At 34.7% G+C, this 21,437-nt stretch overlaps 1 protein-coding gene across 1 annotated transcript; it reads right to left on the bottom strand.

Annotated features, from left to right (window-relative positions):
- Nucleotides 1-3,962: 3,962 nt before the first annotated feature.
- On the bottom strand, nucleotides 3,963-4,625 carry LOC110377027 (uncharacterized). The gene has a single exon (XM_064040350.1). The coding sequence runs from the start codon at nucleotides 4,622-4,624 to the stop codon at nucleotides 4,091-4,093; it is 534 nt and encodes a 177-aa protein (XP_063896420.1). The 5' UTR covers nucleotide 4,625; the 3' UTR covers nucleotides 3,963-4,090.
- Between the last annotated feature and the right edge of the window lie 16,812 nt (nucleotides 4,626-21,437).

The following is a 21,437-nucleotide window of genomic DNA, read 5'->3' as shown; positions in this document are numbered from 1 at the left end:
AAAAATGTTTACAGAAGACAACAGAAACGTTTATTGGCTAACAATTCTTCTTTTTTTACATAATTTTTACGCAGTCTTATTTATTTACTGTAATCGTATCGGACAGAATATTTTACGTTTTTTTTCTTCTCTACACAAAAATTGCATTACGGAATGTAACTCTACAATAATAATTACAAAATTAAAATCGAAATCATTTTTTTTTTTCAATTTTAAAATTATATATTTCTATTACAATTTACAATAAAGTAAAATTATAAACATTATTATTTAATCCTACCTAACTTATCTATATATTAACAAATATTGTAGGTGTTTAACAGAAAAATACAGTTATTTAGTAAATAATTTTAGTGGTGAAGAAAAGTGTAATTATAATGAAAGGCTTCGCATCACGTGTTTAGAAATTGACACGAGGAATTTCATTGAAATAACACGTGCTGGAGTAATCCAATTTCGTTTAGCACATGCGTCATATGCTAATAGACAAGAACACCTATCATTATATTACACTCGAACAATTATAGACAAGGCATAAAGTAACAGTTAAAGTAAAAACTACAACAAACATTTAAAAATTAACAGACAGTGAAAATAAAAATGCATAAATGAAATGCTGGATTTAACAAAAATAATATAATCAATGACACGTATATTACTATTTAACGGACATCCACTGTGATTATTTTTCTGTTATTTATTACTAAAATAACAGAATAGTATAATATAGCATTCCACTCCTATCACAGTCCGATATAACTGCCTATTTACAATTAGCGCAAACATAAAACGATATATTATTAAAATTAAAACTAACTCTCTAGTGTAAAAAAGCTATTTATATCGTAATAAAATTTACAAAGCTCATGTTTTCATGTTTTGAATACGTTTTATCGATGGCTTGAATATAAAGTCAGAAATTATATTTCAAAATAATCTTGGATGACGTAACAGGTTATATACAACTTAAACCCTTGTAAATTAACATTTAAACTCTAGAATAATTACCATTTCATTTTCTGAATAATCATATGTGCTTTTCCCTGGAGCCTTCATCAGTTCGCGGACATAGGATCAACCTATCGTGCCAAATATCTGGATGGGCGATTTAAGCCGGCAATGTCGGATAAAATGGAACACATAGGATCAGGAGGGACAAAGAGGACATAGCAGGATAAATCCCCTCAGGTGGAGGAAGCTCGAACACAGAGGCATTCTCAAGAGGATTATGAAATACCGTCATGTAACAATGTTACTGAAATATTCCACATTCCCGATATTTTGGGAAGCAAAATCTTTGTAGACATACTTTTGGAAGCTACAGCGTAGGTACACAAAAAGTTGTATTTATATGTGTACCTACCTATGTATATGGACATAGATTTAATTGGTATATAAACTGGAATAATAAAAAAAAACATTAACTACGTCAATAAGTCCGCACCCATGATTTTTTTATTCGCGGAAACGCCCTCTGCTGTAATGTATTAGGTCTTTTCAATTGAGCCTAATATCAACGTTAGTAAATGGCTTTATATAGCTTTATTATAACGACTGAACATAGAATAAAGCAATTTTATTACAGTTTTTTAGGTAATGTAGGTATTTGTTCGTATCTATATAGGGGTTTTTGTGACATCTTGAAATTATTGTTATTAAAAGCGTTAAGCTCTGCCTATTAAGGTTATGTACCATATACAGAAGAAAAAATTGCCCACACGTTTTGTTAAAAAAAATGTAAACTGTTTTTCTTCTATAAGTTTTTCAGGCCGGAAAACGTCTTGTCATAGTAGTAAGTTTATAAATGATGGAAGACAATAATAAGTTGTTCGTACAAAACTTTTGAAAAAGGTTGAAATAGAGACCTTTTGTTGCCTTTAGGAAGTTTATATAGCGCTTTCAATACATGTTTCGAAAAGGTAAATAATTTAACTCGGGATAACATCTACACATTTTATTTCCGGGCAATAAAAGAAAAATACAATGCTACTGTAGTCTTTTCCATGAAAAACAAAAACAAAACAGCACTGTTTAGTTTGAAAGTTCAAATATTTACAAAAGAAACTGATTAAAAATAAATATAAGATAAAAAAATGTGTATTGGAGTGTGATTTAAAGTAGCACCTGAGGTTATCTAAAGAAAGGATCTAGGTTATTAGGTTAGCCGCTCTTTAATGAACTAAATGTTTAAACTTTCTCACCACCGATAAACACGTATTCTTTAATAAATTCCCTACTTTCACAACAACAAGTTGTACAAAATTTCGGATGTACAAATATATAAAAAAGTGCATAAAATGTTCCAAAAATGTGTCTCAACAATCGTTTGTCTCGCCACTATTTTTTCTACATAATATATATTTTATATATTATTATTAATATCACTAACAACCATTGCAAAATAAATACAAATCTAATAACCTACTTATATAAATACATATTTATATAAGTATGGAATTTTCTACTAAGCTCTCTATTCGATTTTGAAGCAACACTTATTTTAAAGAAATATTTCAGATCAATTCCAAATTATACCAAAAAAAAACCGATGCAGGTAGGCCTAACAGTAAATTAAAGTTCAATTTTCATAGAACAAGAATTAAATAGATTTCATAGTACTCAAAAACTTAAAAATGTTAAGAATACAATACTAAAATTATTATTCAAATCAAAAATAGATGAATACCATTGGGACCTACATAATTAGCCCAGACATTTCACACGTTGACAAGGCAATCATACAGCTACGAACTGAGGCCATATCTGTCCTGACAATCAAAATGGACTAGTAATTAAACTTCCATTAGCACGATGATTAAGCCTATTTTTCACACTTTTTTATCTTCAGTTCTTGAATTGATAATAACGTTAAATATACTTTAATTTTTTAATGTGTTTTTAAAGAAAATAAACTTAAAATCAAGCTTCGAAAACTTATATGTGGTATCAAAAAATATTTCTTTAAAATAAGTATAGAACACTTATTTTATAACATGTTGGCCGTGAAATGACATTGGTATTGAAAATTATTGATACAACTGTTATAATAAAAAGATCGCCAAACATATTTTTTATTGTTCCGTATGTGAATCGTAAAATTAATGTGTTTTTAACGCTCTGTCTTGACTCTGTATTTGATTATAGATATTTATAAAAATTATAATAAATACTCTGCATTGTTGACGTAAAAAAATAAAGAAAACATTAGAACGTTAATAGGTATTTAAAAAAAAAAAAACTTTCAGTTGGAAATGATAATTTTTCATCCACATTTTCACAAATTCGAGTTTAGCTTACTTTTGTGTTTTCACGAACTTAATGGTGTCATAAAAGCCATTACTGCCTATTCAGGGCAAGTTTTACACGAAAAATGATTTTGTTGTTATTTATGCGTCTGAAAAAAGTCAAGGTGATCCAATGGAGAGTGCCCTTGATCAGAAACACGCGATGCCATAGCTTGTCAACTATTTATTATTATTACTTTTTCTTCTTTTTTATGAAACTGCCGAATTTGGTTGTTTATGTAAATCTTTGCAGTTCGAAATAATCGTTTCTACATTTGCTTTTATCAGATTGACTTGCAATGTTGTTTCGAAATTTTAACATTGTTAAAAGGTTAAAGTCATCAGCTTAAGTACCACAGGCGATAATAATCTAAACTGTTTGATGTAAAATCGATATCAACATGAAACGTGCAATTAACACCATACATAGCATTTATATTTACACTCCGGCTAATTTGTATAACAGGTGAATAAAGAGCAACAGTTTGAAATGTGGACGATATATAAAATCAATATAATCGCGTCGACAATGAGGATAGATTCAAATAATAACCTGTATGTGTTTTATAATGAGACCAATGTCATTCCGTCGGTCAACCGCGCTCGATCACGCTATAACAACCATGTAACGTATACTACTGCTTCTCAAAGCGGGGTCAACAAAAACTCAGTCACAACTAATTAGGAACATTTTAATACAAACAAATTGTCCTTACACACTAATAACATATTTTCTCTCCTTACAAAGCACAATCAGTCTGTGGCACCATTTTTTACTAAAAATACACTTAGACGATCTACGGGTGCTATATCTCGTCGGAGTCCGACCTTATAGAATCATAGTTGGACGTTTTGCTCCTCAGCATCCTGAGGAAGGAGCCTACCGCGAAGATCGTCCTCCTGTGCCTGTGAAAGATACCCTGGTACAATGCTTCCCTCAGCGCCTTCCTGTCGTCCGACATCGACGGCTGAGTGCTTAACGTTATGTCGGAGTGCGCCTGCACCACAACCGCCTTCTGATGCCGCAGGCCTCCGTGCTTCTTCTCCAATGACTTCTGGTTGGGCAGGCTCATCGTCGATTCTATTGATGAGTTTTTAGTTTTTCTCAAATTTAACATCTTCTTCCCGGAAGATTGCGTCTCTGAGGAAGATCTAGTTGGAGCTAGTTTGGATCTATGGAGAGGATTGTTTGACCCTTCCGGATGAACCATTATTTCAACGGATTTTTGGCTAACAGCGCTCGACCGTGTTAGTGTTCTTTGTGGGTGTGATGTCGTAGGCTCCGGTTTTGGCATCCGCTCCTCGCTCGGGAGGGATTGTTCAGTTTCCAAAGCAATCATGTTGGCTGATAACTTCTTTGTGTGATTATTGAATGTACAAAACCTAATCACATCATCGGCGGGCGTGCCTCATCAATGCTGTCTATAGCGGGCACGGCCAGATGAATGTCGACGTCCTTATTGTTTGGAAGGTCGCTCCTCGCGTACCCGTCACAACAGTTGCTGAATGTTATCGTTGGTACTTTTGCATCACTGTCTATTTTCACAGAATCCAAGTTTTGTGCCAGGCAGTCCACGTTAGTGTCGTTCTGAGGGTCGCGGTCATCGGAGTTTGCGCTCATGCTCGGTGCGAGCCATTCCTCCTCGTTTTGTGCTTCTGTCTTTTCTACGTCGGGCGACGGCCCGTGGTCCTCACGACTGGGAGACAATCGTTCCCCGTTTATATTCAAACTAATCAAATCTGCCAAATTAACGTTGAAGTTCTTGTTTCTTTTGTTTTTCTGATGATGTTCTTCTACAACTCTAACTTCTTCAGCAACAATGCGGTCAGTGATATTTTCAACTTCTTCTTGTAATTCCTGGTCGTCCTCGTAGTATTCGGACAAGTCCTGAAGGTTCTCAAACCAGTTCCTCTCTAATATGCTGGTTGTAGGTTTTTTATCTTCTGTGACCGATTGTCGATACTGTTCGATAAGAGGTTCCAGGGACTCCTCGTGCTGACGGAACAGATAGTGGTAGGTCTGACTCACGGTGTAGAGGGAGTAGGCAGACTTTGGCCTCGGCAACACAGACGCTGATCGCTTCTGCGGTGCGACACATCCATGCCACACGTGGCCGCGCACTCGCTCACACAGTATTGCATTAGAATTAAGAATCCTTTCAAAGTCTGTCACTTGTTCGGCTTCACTGATCTGCACCAACAGCTTGTTCTCCGTCCCTTTCCCGCAGCCGGCAGTGTCACACAGCCTCTTGTTGTCGCCGACCTGTTTAGGAGGATTACAACGCTTAGTCTTGTTAACATCGATCCCTCGATTGTATACGTTCTGAGGAGGTTTGGAGGTTGAATGCCTAGCTTTCGGTTCGTCTGCGTATTTCATAGGTATAGATAAATTTTGTACAGAAACCGCGAAGGGAACTTTTTCAACAACTTTTCTATTTTGTTGTTTGACAACAACATTGTTTTGTCTACGTTTGACATTAGTAGTGGACGCTGGTCGCTGGACCAACTGTTTATCGGCGAGGCGTGCGCGGTTGAGGTCCGCGCTGCGTACGGCGCGAGCATATTTGGAGCGCGGCCTCTCCGCCAGACATACGCTCTTGGCCCGCAGAGGGATATCGCGAGCCTCCCTGGGGACACCTGCCAGTTTTACGAGCGCGATGTCGTATCAGTAATTCGATTGAGTAGGTATCGGAGGGGCGCGAGACGAGCGGCGGCCGCGTGCCCACACGAGTGACTGCTTGCAAACCATGCACCGCTTTCTTCGAAAACTCGAGCGAAAAGTAATTTATCGCGGTGGCGTGCCCGACCAATCGATCCAATTGTTCCGAATCCGGTTAAATAAAGATGCGCATAAAATTTGGCGAATGTACGATGCACGATTACCTCTGAGCGACGTTTTTATAATACTTTCGTGAGTCTTACGTGATTCGTATTTATTACGACTGTTTCATGTCCCGACCGAGTTGACGTGACTTTCCGACTGCGAATCCGCCCGGCTCCGCTCGCGTGAGCACGTACTTGCATGCGTGCTAGTTCGTATCGCGTGCTATGATGTGCATGCATGCAAAATTTATGTATTGAGAGATGTTGAATGCAAATTGTTGTAGGAATGCGATTTAACTGTTGAATTGAATTTTAAATATTAGTAAACAATTGTTCGTAATATAAAGGGTTGTCGACGATTTGTTTTGCGTATTAGAAGTTGTAGTGTTCTAGGGTGGCGTAAATCTAACCAATTTGTAGGTAATGCTATAATGTCATGTAATTTCAGTTTTACTAATTTTCTTTAAAGAGATTGACATGAATTAATTATCAACTTACAATAGGTAAATAGGTACATACTATATGATGTTGAAGGAAGTTTTTCGAAACATAAAACTTTTCCTTTCATGCCGCTTAAACCGTTACAAGATAACATCAAAAAGTTAAATCTCAGTCTCTTTAAATTGCTAAAATAAAGGACTCATGTTTTATTTTAATACTTATCGTATCGAATACGATTTGGGGTTTTTCCTAATACAAAAAATATGTTTTCATTTACATAGTATACCTATCTGTCTTAACATTAACACTGCAGACTAAACAGTCGGTCGATATTTGGTTAAGTTTTTTTTTAAGAAATGCAAGAAAACAATCAAGGTTTTTGGTATGTCTAATGCCGGCTAAATATCTGATCGTTGTAATTTCTCCTTTCATCTCAGCAACTATTTTCAATAATACCAAATATTATATTACCAGGGCCCCACACTGGGTGGGTATACCCAAAACGTAACCTAAACTAGTAGTAACCTAAAATACATAGAAATGGGCTATCTAACACAGAAAACTCAAAACGGTCCATTAATGTAGTAGGAACTCTTCAGTGTTATAATATCTTGTACAAATATAACAATCAAAAGATTTGTTTCACGTCAGTATAGGGGTGTGTTCGATTCAAAAGACTTGGCAAGCAACCTCTTCAAGTTTATTTGATGTAAGCTAGACACGTTTGCTGTTCCAGTTTCGCTATCGACTGCCTCTAACAAGTTCGCGGAGTCAAAGACACTATAGAAGTGAACAAGAAAGATGAATTGATGTACAGAAGTTAGCAGGTCAACCGATATCTGTCAATTTTTACCAATAGAATATTTACCTTCCACTATTGTGATAAGGTTGAAAATCTGTTGAAATTGACAGATTAACATTGACAGTAGGTTGATGTGCTGACGTGTGTAAAAGTCCGAAAAATCAGAGAAATTATTTGTTTAAAGTTGAAACGTTCTGAGCCTTTTTACGCTTAGAATTGTACTCTGAACAATCCCTGAAATGCTCTTTCATATCTCTGAGATAATAAAAATAAAAAAATAGGAAAGAATTTTTCCTAGTAAATAACATTTTTCTAAGACGTTATTATTGCATTTCCTGCTTCAAGACAAACTACGCAAGAATGTTTCAGCGCCGTAACTGTAGCTAACAAAGAAATGAAAACATATCAAAGTTTATCCAGGAATTATGAATCATTTTACTACGCAGGTCGGATATAAAAAGCTGATGTTTACTATCGGCACTGTATATGTTTTAACATCGTAATATCTTGAACGGCTGCAGACACTGAATCGGTTGACCTCTGCATATCGAGGTATTTTTATTTATTATTGTTTTCAAGGCCGGGCGCGCTGGAGCCGAGAGTTTTTGCGCATCAAAATATCCTCTGAATCTGCTGCTGAAAATAAGTCTTTATGCGAAAGACCTGGTTGTTTTAGCTCAAAATGTGAGCGCGTGTAATGAAAACCACGTTATTTAAAGAAAATAGTTTAAATATGCTTGATACAATACAGAACCGGTAAATGACTTTGTAGCTTCTTGCCCAAAATGTTCGCTTGTGTGAAGTGTTAAAAAGAATCGAACCTAATTAGATTATTTGTGTTCGTAACAATTGCCACAAATACCACGCTAATACTACACTTATCTTTAACATAAAAGTCCTAAGATATTGCCCGACAACCATGTTAGAAGTTACAAGAGCTATATTACTAACAATAGTGTTTGCGACTTTCCCGACGAAGTCCAAAAACATATTAGTTTTTAATAAAACATTAGTAGTGACAGATAGCTGGCTTATCGCCCAGCATCCATTACCCTACTTCGCTTAATTGGCTCTTTTTGTTCCGATTGATAAGTCGACATTGTTTCGGAAAACTTCCGAGATCACAAAGGATTGATGGAAAACCTGATTTGTTAGATGACGCGACAGTTTTCGAAGTAGGCACATTCGAGAATTAACATATACTGGAATTTTCCGTTCTAGAAGGTTTAGGAAGGGAACTACATACTTAGGTATACTTATAGCCTACGTACGGATCGACATTGATATTTTACCTGACATAATCAGTCGCTCTCATAAATAATTAACATGATAATTGAACCGTACGAGTTATTTCCAGAAAGGTTGATACTCCACCTTTCATAAATTTCCTTTACAAGGCCCCATTAATTATGATGTACAGCCGAATCGTAAATTAAATATCATGATATTCTTAATTGAAATCCGTGCGGATACAGACATCTTTTGTAAACATAATATATAGCGGGCTTCAATAAACAGACAAACATGGCGGATAAATTAAGATCGCTACAGGAAACCGCAAATATGTTGTTTATATTTTATATACGACTGAACACGGAATTAAAAGAAACACAGAATTTACGGGAAAATTTTGCCAAAGGAATGAAGGAAATGAAATGAACGAACGAATGAATGAAAGTAACCATACGCGGCTGAAATGAGGTGATCAGTCTCGGATGTCGCCATTTATTTTTCTTTGCGTGTGTGGAGGAAAAGTTCTCGTAAAGTCTGTAACGTTTACATTTATTACATTACGATAATATAGGGGATATATCATCGTAATGACAGCATTTTGGACTCATTTGCTTACCTACCTACGTTCAAATTAAGGTAAGTCTTGCCTAAGGGTATTGGGTTGCCCGGGTAACAGGGTTGAGAAGGTCAGACAGGCAGCTGCATCCAGTTAGATTGGAAATCGACCCCAACATAGTCGGGGAAAAGGCTAGGCAGATGTTTAAATTAAGCAATTTAACTTAAGTAATCCTACACCACAGCTGTACAAACATACAGAATAGACCTTTGCTGCCAATATCTATAACCTTTGTGTTGCCAAGCCAAGAAAATCGTCTTCAATTTTTACATCCAGCCAAGCATAGTTTTATAACCAATATACATTTACAATAAAACTTTTTTAGACTGCATATTTAGGTCAAATACTCTTGCATTGAAAACAAGGAACCGTTCGTTCGTTACATATTATTTCAATGTCATTGCTACGAGTGTCTTTGATTATACTTGATATCTTAACCGCGGTCAAATAGAGCAATTTAATATTTGCTCAGTTTATGTCTGTTTGTTCAAATGTCACTCAACTGTTACTGTGACAAATATTTGTCGGGTGAGTAAGTAATCATATGACCGGGTGAATAGAACTATGTAGTTGCGTTAAAACAATGTACTTACATTAATTCATCTAGTACTTAATATAAACTGGCTCTATTATCGTTATATCGCCAAAAGCTCTATTATAGGTACAGCATCGTCCTAAGCACAAATAAACGAATCTATCGAAATATTCCAATTAGTAGCAAGGTACCTCTCTACTTAAAAATTAACCCTAATTTTTGGTTTTGACCGCAAGATCCCTGGATCTCGTCAAATAACATAGGTATATATCTAACCTGGTAAAACAGTTTTTTTTCCGCTTATACATATTTATTGCACTCTGAGCCTCAAGATAAAAGCTACGCTCATTTTGTGACTAACATCAATATAAGCATAATGTGAAGGTTATATTCAGTTAATAAACATTTTTTTATTCAATATATTTTCAAAGGGAGATAAACAGTTTCCTATAGCTGCTATATAGCTGAGTACCCGGTTCTTACATAACTTTATACCTGATCTAGTTATACCTATACCTGTACAATATTTCCCAGGTGCAGCCTTCCGTTACAAGGCTTCAGTAAAGGTCAACAGTCATCGCTTAGTTGCTAGCAAGCGGGAACGTTGGCAATATCCTGGATCATATTAAAGTATTTACTTGACGTTATTCTGTTATGTTATTGAAATATTTTATAATAAATTCTGGTAGAAAAGTCGTCTCTTGTTGTGTATGTAAAGGCGTTATTCCACCGGTGTGTAACACGCTGTAACAAACGGTAATATTGTGCGCGAACATTTGTGATGTTACACCAGTCAAAAACGATACAGACGAATATTATCAAAGCTTTTTAGTACATTTTTTTACAGCCTCTACAAAAACACAGACATTTTACTATTCTTATTTTTAAACGCAACACCTCAATGAAATTCCTAATAGTTTGAACGTTTTTATGCGTTCACAAGGAATTACGTCAGCCAAACTATAGAGGTACACTGCAATACATAATTTATGAGGTTACTCCAAAAATAGTCAAGTACGTGAGGCCGACACCATCCAATTAACAATTTCGGAGAAACTTACTATTTTCGTCCTAATGTATGCTAAATTAGCCTTTCTCTAGTGAGCCATAGTAGCGATTTTTGCGTACGGTCTAACTAGTGTACCTATGCCTAGGTATGCAAGAATGTTGACGGCAACTATATAATGGCATTTTTTTCGTTAATTTGATTAAGCACTTACATGTATTGTTAGCGAAAGAAAGTACATACCTACACTTTTTAATTGAATAGTTACTTTTATGGAGCGATAACGTGCGTGTTATGGGAATAGAATTATTGTTATACATATAACATCTAAGACTCATAATATTGTAAGAGATTTGATTGAAAATCATGATTTCATATCTCTGCATGAGCAGAAGAATGGACTAGTCAGAAGCCAGAAAGTCTGACACCAGTCTAACCAAGGGGTATTAGGTTGTCCGGGTAACTGGGTTAAGGGGGTCAGATAGGGCAGTCGCTCCTTGTAAAGCACTGGTACTCAGCTACAGCCGGTTAGACTGGAAGCCGTCTCCAACATAGTTGGGAAAAAGGCTTGGAGGATGATGATCTCTGAATGGGCAAAGCCCTATAACATGGCAGTCATATAATATTACTAAAAATATAGGAATAAGTAAATCAGTCAATGCTGTAAGAAAATCAAGATCAAAAGTCAACGATAGGCGAACAAAGTCAAAAACTAATACCAGTAGTAAATATTTGTGTTCCTAGTCACAGTTGCAAAATTAGAAATTAACGCTTATGTACTAAGTATATACGGGCAGTTAAAAACCAATGAAAATCAAATAGGATTGTTTAAACACGGCGGTTCGGCAACTTTGGCACGGCCGCGGAATACAATGGAAACATTCTCAAAGTATGCAAAATAACTAAATTATGAAGTTCTGTTTTTGTTACGTATAAACACTGAAATCATTACAGAACTTGAATGAAAAGTTTTACGATATTGTGTTTTGAATATACAATAATGACATGCTGACCTTGATTTTAGATGTGAAATATAATATTGGCGTGCCTTGACAATATAAGAAATATACAAGTTAAATTAGATGATCAGTAACCTTTTTACTATCGCACTAGGCCTCTAAGCCTATAAGTTTGTAGGCCTCTTTTCGTACAGAAGCGAAATGAGCATTACACTCACTCGAGACGAATTCTTCACACTTTAAATTCAGATTTCCTCAAAATGTTTTCCTTCACCTATTAAGTCATTGGTGTCTGATATGGAATGAACCCACACACTGATACTTGATGCTACCCCTTAGCATGACTTCATTTAATATATTGTTTTTAATCCTCCTTAATCTAATGTAATGTTTGTACAACGTTGAGCAATAGAATGGAATCTCCAACAATAACCCAAACGATCAAATAAATAAAATCTATTAACCGTAGTTAAGATTATGATGATGTAATGTGTTCAGTAATTAGAGACAATTGCGGGACATGGGAGCTGACTTTGTAAGGACGATTAACTGGAAATGTATGTACTTTAAGATATACTAAGGAATTTTCCAGTAGACGCCTAAAGTCTGGATTTATATTAGTAGTAGTTGTGGCTAGTGCACTGGTTAAAGCACACGCATTTCAGTCCGAGCTTGAGTAAACTTGAAACAATTACATGCTCTGTAATGAGACAACAAAAAGGGCTGTAAAAGGCAACAGGGCAGAAGTAGTAGTAAACGTACGGACATAATTTAATATTATTTAGTATAGAAGGAAGAAATAGCTTCAATCCAATGGTAAGATTCCACCAAAATTTTTCGCGCACATTTGTTTGCAATCAATTTGTGTTCGGCTAAGCGGTGGTATCGCGCCTTTAGACTCGTAAAAGATATGTACAAAAACTAGTATTATTAAGATGCGAAAAACGTTATTATGATATAAGGTAAAACTTTATTATGATATATGAAGGTGAAAGTTCCGGAACTATCTTCTAACAAAATACAACTAAACAAACGAAGCTGCATAGGAATCATATAAACTTGAGAGAAGAATGAAATACGAACAAGAAAACTCATCTTATTAATATTTTACCTTTACTCTTTTACATGTCATCTACTTACTATGTATAATATTACAAAGATTTAGATCGTATGAGGTTTTAGGTGGTAATTTCAAGATTTATTGATGATTCCAAAATTATTTTACCAATAGAAAGCCAAGTTATTTTTGAGTGTCTTTGACAATATTTTATTCCTCAGAGGACGGGTGAAACCGCACAAAACAGCTAATAACAAAATACACGGCACAGAGAAAAAAAAAATATCAATCAAATGACATTATGTGTTACAGAGATTAATGAATTTCAAAGGCTTTTAAGATATTAAGTAGAGATACTATGTGAGCGAAAATAACCATGATAAACTAGTCTGCAAAATTATTGTTAGTCCAGTAATGAATAGTACTAATCAACTTTGTGAGTAATTATTGTAATTTGCTCGGGAGTGCCTTTCATTAATAGTAATTGAGTGATGAATCAGTTGTTGTTTAGTGTACCTATGTTATTATTATTTTAGAGGCAATTCTAATATTTTATATAACTATGTTTTTCTTCAACCCTGTCTTGTTGCTACGAGTGCTTTCAAAATGAGGTAACCCTAATTTTGGGACATAACAGAAACATGTTTTTGAATATGGTTGGTGTATTAAGATGAGGAGTAGGTTTTCATCAAACACAATTTTAATTTTTTCCATATCTTTCTCATAAATAACATGTTAAAATTGAATTTTACTAATACATTATCCAAGATCCAAAAATAAAAATACCCAGCAAGACCGAAATCTTTCAAAGCCAAGCTTCGACAGACCGACAACTATGACCTATTATGGTCAGACAGAAATAAATGGCTTCCCAGCCTCGAATCACTTACACTGGTTGGGACTAAAAATGGGAACAGCATGTCGAAAGTATATATTTGGGAACAAAAACCGGCCAAGCGCGAGTCGGACTCTTGCAAGAAGGGTTCCGTACCATTATTTATAACACCTGTTGCCATTATCGATATCGAACAAAATTGAGCAAAAAAATCACGTTTATTGTATGGGAACCCCCAATATTTGTTGTTATAGCTGCAACAGAAATACTTCATCTGTGAAAATTTCAACTCTCTAACAATCACGGTTCATGAGATACAGCCTGGTGACAGTCGGACTGACGGACGGATGGACAGAGGAGCGAAAACAATAGGGTCCCGTTTTACCCTTCGGGTACGGAACCCTAAAAATAACTGGAACATTTTGAAAGTATATATATGGGAACAAAAAATTAATAATTCATTCACAAGAACGATGGACCGATTTCCCTGGCGAATCACGTTTAGCTGGGACCCGGAAAATGTATGGAACAATGTTTATTTTGGTAAACATTATAGGTATATGTATTGTTATGTGCTTAAATAAAAATAGGTGCACATCAACACTTGGAGCCCCCGCACTTTCGGGCTCATAAATCAGTGTGAAGGTGAATAGAAAATATAACAAAGTTTTGATTTTCAAAAATATTAAACCAACTGTCGGGTACTCTTGCTCACGTCAAAAATATTTTTTATAATTTAGTCAAGACCGGTATTTCTCTGTAACTATGTGAGAAGAAACACCGAAACAAACTTGAGGGTCAAAAATAATCATTGTTCAAGTTACAAGAGTAGGTTAGTTAGGGCTTCGTGCTAATGTTAAAGATTTTTTCAGGTCAGTGGGTCAGTTCTGGTATACGAAATGGTTCCGATTTGATCCAGATTTGAGTAGAAATTGTAAACTAAGTAAAAGTTTTGGATAATAGCTCAAAATACCTATATTTGAGATTTTTTTTTTCTATACGTAATACTCGGACCGCGTAGGCTTCCGTAGCAAGCGTAGCCTTCGTAGCACTTCGTAGGCCTCGCTACACGCTTAGTATTGAAATTAGTATTTTACGTTGTTCTAAGTAAAATCACTTAAAACCTATTACTGGTGTTGTAGGTATATTATTAGTTACATTAAAATGAATATTTACACCGAAAGTAAATTTTAGTCCTATCTTAATATTACTTACAATAACTTAGTTTCCAAGAAAGTATCAACAAAGAAAAACAAACCTTGTACATATTACTCAATACAAATTATAACTCTAACTAGCCTGTCTCAAAGTTTTAATAAAAATAATTCGTTATTCATGAGAAAAATGCACAAGATGCAGTTTTTAATTAACTCCGCGGCGTGATAGTAATATTCTATGAAAGGGAAGCTGCGAGAGACTTAGAAACGTTAATTGGAACTTTTATAAGAGATGAAAAGGATGCTGTAGTTACATTTCCTTCAAGACGATTAAAATTAATTGAAGAGGTCAGTAAATATTTCTTACTTAGGTACTTGTTAGGTCTCTCAGCATTTTTTTTTTAATTTTTTCTACAAAACTGCTAAACATCGTGTGTTCGATAACTAACCAATTAAAAATAGACTTTTTTGAAAGTTTAGGATGTTAAGTAGAGGCATTTGTGTGGTAAAGAGATTAAAACCCTTTAAGTTGCTAATAACGCATGATTTTCAAAAACGTAATTAAAATGTCCTCAATTATTCCATTTACGTAATATTTAGGCAGATATAATATCTTACAAATCTAAACAAGGCGACATGAGACCTCGCGACTCTCATTTGTACAAATCGAAAATTTTTCGCCCCAGCTTAATTGAATTTTTCTATCACTTTATTAGCAGCTGTGACCCGGAATCTATAAGTTTGTAAGTTGACGACAAAAGTCTTACTCTCCATTAAAATTGAACAACTGAACAAAAATGAAATTCTCAAATCGGAACCTATAAGTACCTTAACTCACACAATTCATAAACCACGTTTAGACTGATCATTATATCATTAAATATGTATTATAATATACGTCAAACTGAGTCAAAATTCTATCGTCTATAATAGGTATTTTTATGATAAAACCTTGCCTGCTAGATAGATACTGACGGTAACAATACCGATATTGTTTTGTTTCCCTTAATTATACCTTCAAGGGTATAATTTTAATTGTCTGAAGTTTCTCTATATTTTTTCTAAAATACACATTGAATTCAGCAATTCGACTAATATTATAGACGCGAAAGTTTGCATGTATATGTATGTATGTTTATTCGTCTTTCACATAAAAACGACTCAATGGTTTTTGATGAAACTTGGTAGTAATATAGCTTGTATATCATAATAACATATAGGCTACATTTTTCTCCGGGTGTAGGAATCAGTTCCCTCGGAAATAAATGAATCCGGACGGAAGCTAGTACCAACATAAATACGTATGTCTATCTACGTACCAATCTAGGTTATGCAATATTGATTTCAGAATTGAAGCGTAACTCTATTTCCAGGAATCCTGTGTCCATAAAACAAAGGAATTGGGTCATCCCAGGCTAACAGGCTTCTAGTCTACCTGTCCGAGCTTGTACATAGATCCAATTCTAGCAATTACTTATTCCATAGAAATTGTTATGCTCCCAGGCTTTGAACTAAATTCTTGCGTACCTGGGAATACGGGGAAAACAGGAACTTTTGATATGTTATGTCTATATGTATCCTATTTCTCAATTCTTAGAACATAGGTACATATGTAGTATGTAGGTATCTAACTATGGCGCAAAATTACCTATCTAAAAAAACTAGGACTCGCGATAAAAATACAAAAAAGACGTAATATCAAGATTTGATAGTTATGCTTGCTACAAAAAAGTGCCTCGATGTAGGCAGTTACGGATGCTTAATTAAAATGTGCATTAAGAATATTTCCAGATGAGCGAACTCAATATTACTCATATAGTGTTAATGACTACAACAATCAAACAGGTTTGATAACGACAGTTTCTATTACGGGTTTTCTGCTCCGTCGATCTTATTACGTACCTAAAAAACAATATTATCCATGAAATTAATGATAAATCAAAAAGTACAAGACAAATTATAGAATTAAGAATTGAATAGAGAAACTTTTACACCAATTGTTACATTAGACATGAAGAAATACATAGTTTTCAGTTAGTATCTATCAGGCATTATCAGAACGAGCACATCGCAACGTCACAGAAGTTGCAATGCAAAACTATGATGAGCCAATAAAATCATCAAAGTCGGACCCCTGAACGATATTTCTTTCACAATGGCATACAAAATGGCATTTTGCTACCTAAAATAAGAGCTGTAGGTATAACATTCAGTGACTGTCTTTGTTGAACTGTGCTGAAATGTAGGTAATGTCTGTAATTTCGGCCTCAAACCGGAATACAATTTTCCTTGTGAGACAGAGACCTAAGCTCTCTACAACAAAGTCTTTGAATGTCATAAACGTTTTAGATAGCTCTTCTTTTTTATAAGTCTTTAGCTATATTTCTAGGTATAAATGTCTGTTGTGTAACCTACGTGTATTTATGTATTGTATTTTAAAAGCTTTTTTTACTTTCGTTGCTTGTTAAATTATTAAGTCAAATCTTGCAGCTGATTACTGAATTTCTATTACATATATTACGAAATATTTCGAACCCATGGATGTCAGGACCTACAGTTTCCTTCTAATTTTCAGACCTTCTTTAAGGTCTTTTCAATTAAAGACACAAGGTTATATAAAGTTCCTTCGCAAATGAAATATAATAATATGCGAAATACCTTTGTATGTAGCAATTATACAGAGCTGTCAATAGTTAATCAGTCTGCGCAAGTCAGAAAGTCGATGGAGGGTATTGCACCCTGCAGCACCGTGATAGATCGACAGTGTACACTCACGTGAATCTTTGTGTAAACTACCATTTATTTCTCAGTTTACAGAAGAAAGAATTTAATTTTATATTTTTATATTCTTTCTATAGTACCTACTGTTCCTAAACCTTCGAGTAAGACAGCGTGATTTTAAAGTAATAAATTATTTTAAATCATAATTAATTGTAGCGACTTAATTAAGTTAGGATACCAGAAAAAATATTCACTTAAATGTATTTTGCTCTAGTTCTTCAGTTTTTATGTTTACCTATATTACTGCTGGCTACATTCATTTAAATTTAGTACAAAACTATGACGTAAATGAAACCTTACTTATCAATGTAAAACAATATTTTGATAAATATGAAGCAGTCAGTATACAAGTAATTTGTTAAGAAAATGAGCCCTAAGATTTTTATCAGAAATGTATTTTTTTATCATAGAATCATGAAGTAAAAGGAAAGAGATATTTCCTAAAAATGCTTATCAGTTTAATTTAAATTACAAAACAGGAAAAATACTAAATATAATTACAGGATAGCAAAACAACTTATTAAGTTATCCTTTTTAAGTAGGTACATTTAAAATGACCTCGAGTTAATTCAAGGTTCAAATAGTATTTTCCCTGTTTAGAATAATCTTCGCTTAGCATTGCTCATAAATAATAAGTGATTAATTACTTAATTAATAAAAACGTGAACAGTAAGAACAAAAACCTAATAAAAAACCAATTAAGATTATTTTTGTTTCAACAAATGGCTATCAGTTACAAAACAATATACCTATTTGGTGCTTATTTTTGTTTTACGTAGATAAAGGCAATACAAATTATCTTTGTTTTTCTCAAAATATTTATATAGGTATTCAAGTTATCGTGCATCGTATTAACATAAATTAAAATTCAACGCATTTGCGAATTACGTCGTAGCAAACATTTTATTTGTTACCGAAACACGAATATTAAAAACGTTTAAAAATCTAATTAAGTATCTCTACTTTATCGTCGGTAAAGAAAGTTAATAAATCACAGCGATCGACTGCCTCAATGAACTCTGCTTTACAAACCGAAAATGATTGACGATGTTCACGTATGAGTCGCCAAAAAATCGCGAAAATCCGTAAACCTAGGTACCAGGCACCATACAATCAATACTGACACTCTTCCGTAAACAATAACAGACCTCCAAAACCTCTTCGGAACCAACAATTAACCCACCAAATTGAAAACAACAAAAAAAATACGACGAAAACACACAAAATGTACACAATATAAATTCGTCGAGTAATCAATATTATTGTGACCTACTTTACTCACCTAAGTTATGCGTTATACAACACTCCCAGAAGGCACTGTGTTTTCATAATAAAATACTTTAAATCACTGCCACATGTTTATTTTATTTAAATTGTACACTTAAGCGTGGATCGATAAGTCTAGCATTGTGGTACACCGGTCGTCTGTGATCAAAGCGCGTCCATTCAATACTGGGAGAGGCATGCGTACACCGACGCTCGCCGACACGCCGAGCGCGGGAAAAATGACGTTTAGATTTTTTTATGAGATGAGAGCAAAGACGTTCACGTTTCAGCCAAGATAAACGTGACACTAAATAAATAATTTGTGTTGTTATTTTAATGTAGGTAAATATTTAGTGATAGTCACAGTTTTTAATTCTGAAATTATCTCAAGGAACACTTTAGCTTACACAGGGACTTAAGATACAAGTCAGATATGTTTCAATTGCATTTTAAAATACCGTATTGTAATTTGCAGCATCCTATTTTCACATTTAATAGAAAGCTCTTTGGTTAAAATTTGATAATAACTTTTCATTGCACAAAGTAAGAAAATTATATTCTCATAATTTTACTATATAAAAACAAAACGAATTTAAAAAACATACCTATAATTTAAAAAAAAAGTAATAAAACCCACCAAAAATAACCACTCATCAAAATATTCTATTTTAAAACCTTCAAACGCAACATTGGCCATATTTTCCTTCCGTCATATCCGTAACCTAACAATAGACATCCTAGACCATTATCTTCTTATTATAAATAGCTGAATACAACCTTTTTAGCTATTCTTATACCTCCTTTAGAAACGCAAGTCTTTGACATCACTTTCAAAAATAGAACTGCTTCTATTCTTGACGTTTTTGAAATTTTTGTGAGGAAGCAGGAAAACTTGGGAAAACTCCTCGTTTCGTGACAGATTTGTGAAACTCAGTTTTGTTGGTTGACTATAAAATTAATATAAGAGTTATAGTAAGGAAAGGTAAGTACCTAATGTACTGACTATTGCGTTAAAATTGTAAAAAAAAACTATTACTATACGATTTTTATAACTACATTACTTATAACCTGCGCTAACTACATTATTTATAACTACTAAATGTGAGCGATTTTTCGTTTTTATGCGTAAAAGCCAAAGCCTGTTTCAAAAACCAGAACTATCTTTTTCATAACAGTGAAGTTAATTCGTAACCCATATTTAAGTAGGTATGTAATGGTGCAATAATTGCAAGGCAAATGAAATCTTTTTGCACATTGCAAGTTACAATAGAGGTATCTTAGTAGTAAACAACAAAGGAAAATTACAGGCGCAGATAATATAAGCATTCTGTATTAATGTGAAACATATTAAGGAAGTGGAAACTCTTGGCAGCCCAGGTCGGGACGTCTGGCGGCGTCGCCACAACTACTGAAAATAAACACTATTAGGCTGGCTGCAGTATTCACAGATAGCTACATAATTTATAGGAAGATTGGTCCCAGGAAAAGGTCGTGGCTAAGTCAAAGCCTCGTGGCACGATCGGGCGGAAAGTTAAGCGACGCTTAGAGCGGTTGGTCCGTGGATGGATGACCATCTTGTCATGACTAGTTCTAATGTATTTCGGAAGAGACGATAAATTGTTGGGTCCTGGCTGTCTTAGGAATATCTTTGGCAGTGTTTAGAGGGTGTCAGGCTAAGTCTGACAACCAGTCTTTCCAATGTGGTATCGAGTTGTCCGAGTAATTGGGTTGAGGAGGTCAGACAGGCAGTCGCTCCATGAGGAGCTGCTATGCAGCTGCTATGCAGTTGAATCTGAAAAGATCTAGCCAATACCAATATAGTTGGGAAAAGGCTAGGCAGATGACGTATGTACCTTCCGAAACAACTTCCCATGACAATATGGACACCCATCCACGGACCGACAAATTGCTTAATCTTAGGATCGATCCATCCTTAGCTACTTTTACTTACTCACAAAAGAGTAATTATTAAACTAACTACAATTCTTTAAATAAAGAAATTAAAATTTAATTTAAAATTCGCACTTTTATAACATGCCAGTCATTTCGCAATTCCCATACCAGTCATATATCATTAGCAAACAGCCTTATTCGCTATGGGATGTACAGGGTGTTATTATACGAGCGAGCTGACCCGGGGGTCGTCAACCCTGTGAACGAGGTCACTGGGGGTGATCTCTTCTTTAAATATTCAGACTATAATGCCCTTTTGTGATGCAGAATTGTACAAGTGATGTGTCTGTATGTTTCTAAATGATTATTTCATATGCAGGTGAGGGGTTGAAAGATTTTGCGTTGTGGCTGTCGCAATGGTTATGTAATGGTTAGGTCATGATTCTTTTTGGTGGTTTGTTGTTTTTTTGTGTTGAAAGTTGCTTTTGTGGGCTTATTTCAATTTTGCCGGGGTTAAAATGTGGTAGAGTAATTTAACGTCTGTTTCCTACAGTTGTACAACGCACACTTTTCCTGTTATAGAGTCAAGATAGAAACTGACCTACATTTTTCCCTAGATATTTAAAGATTAGTTTCACCCGGAACTTCTCGTAAAAAATAGTCCGTCCGTTTAGCTCCGTCTTCGGGGTAGGTGCCACCCTAACTTCATGCGATTTTTCATCACTCTTAGTTCAGCAGTTCTAACAATC

This window comes from Helicoverpa armigera, chromosome 22 (genome assembly GCF_030705265.1).
Source record: "Helicoverpa armigera isolate CAAS_96S chromosome 22, ASM3070526v1, whole genome shotgun sequence".
Taxonomy (NCBI): Eukaryota; Metazoa; Arthropoda; class Insecta; order Lepidoptera; family Noctuidae; genus Helicoverpa; species Helicoverpa armigera.
The sequence above is the reverse complement of the archived record's forward strand: the minus strand, read 5'-3'. Positions and strand labels throughout refer to the sequence as shown.

What these genes read in the sequence shown, in the direction of transcription:
- LOC110377027 (XM_064040350.1), bottom strand. Translation starts at nt 4,624, where the DNA reads ATGATTGCTTTGGAAACTGAACAATCCCTCCCGAGCGAGGAGCGGATG.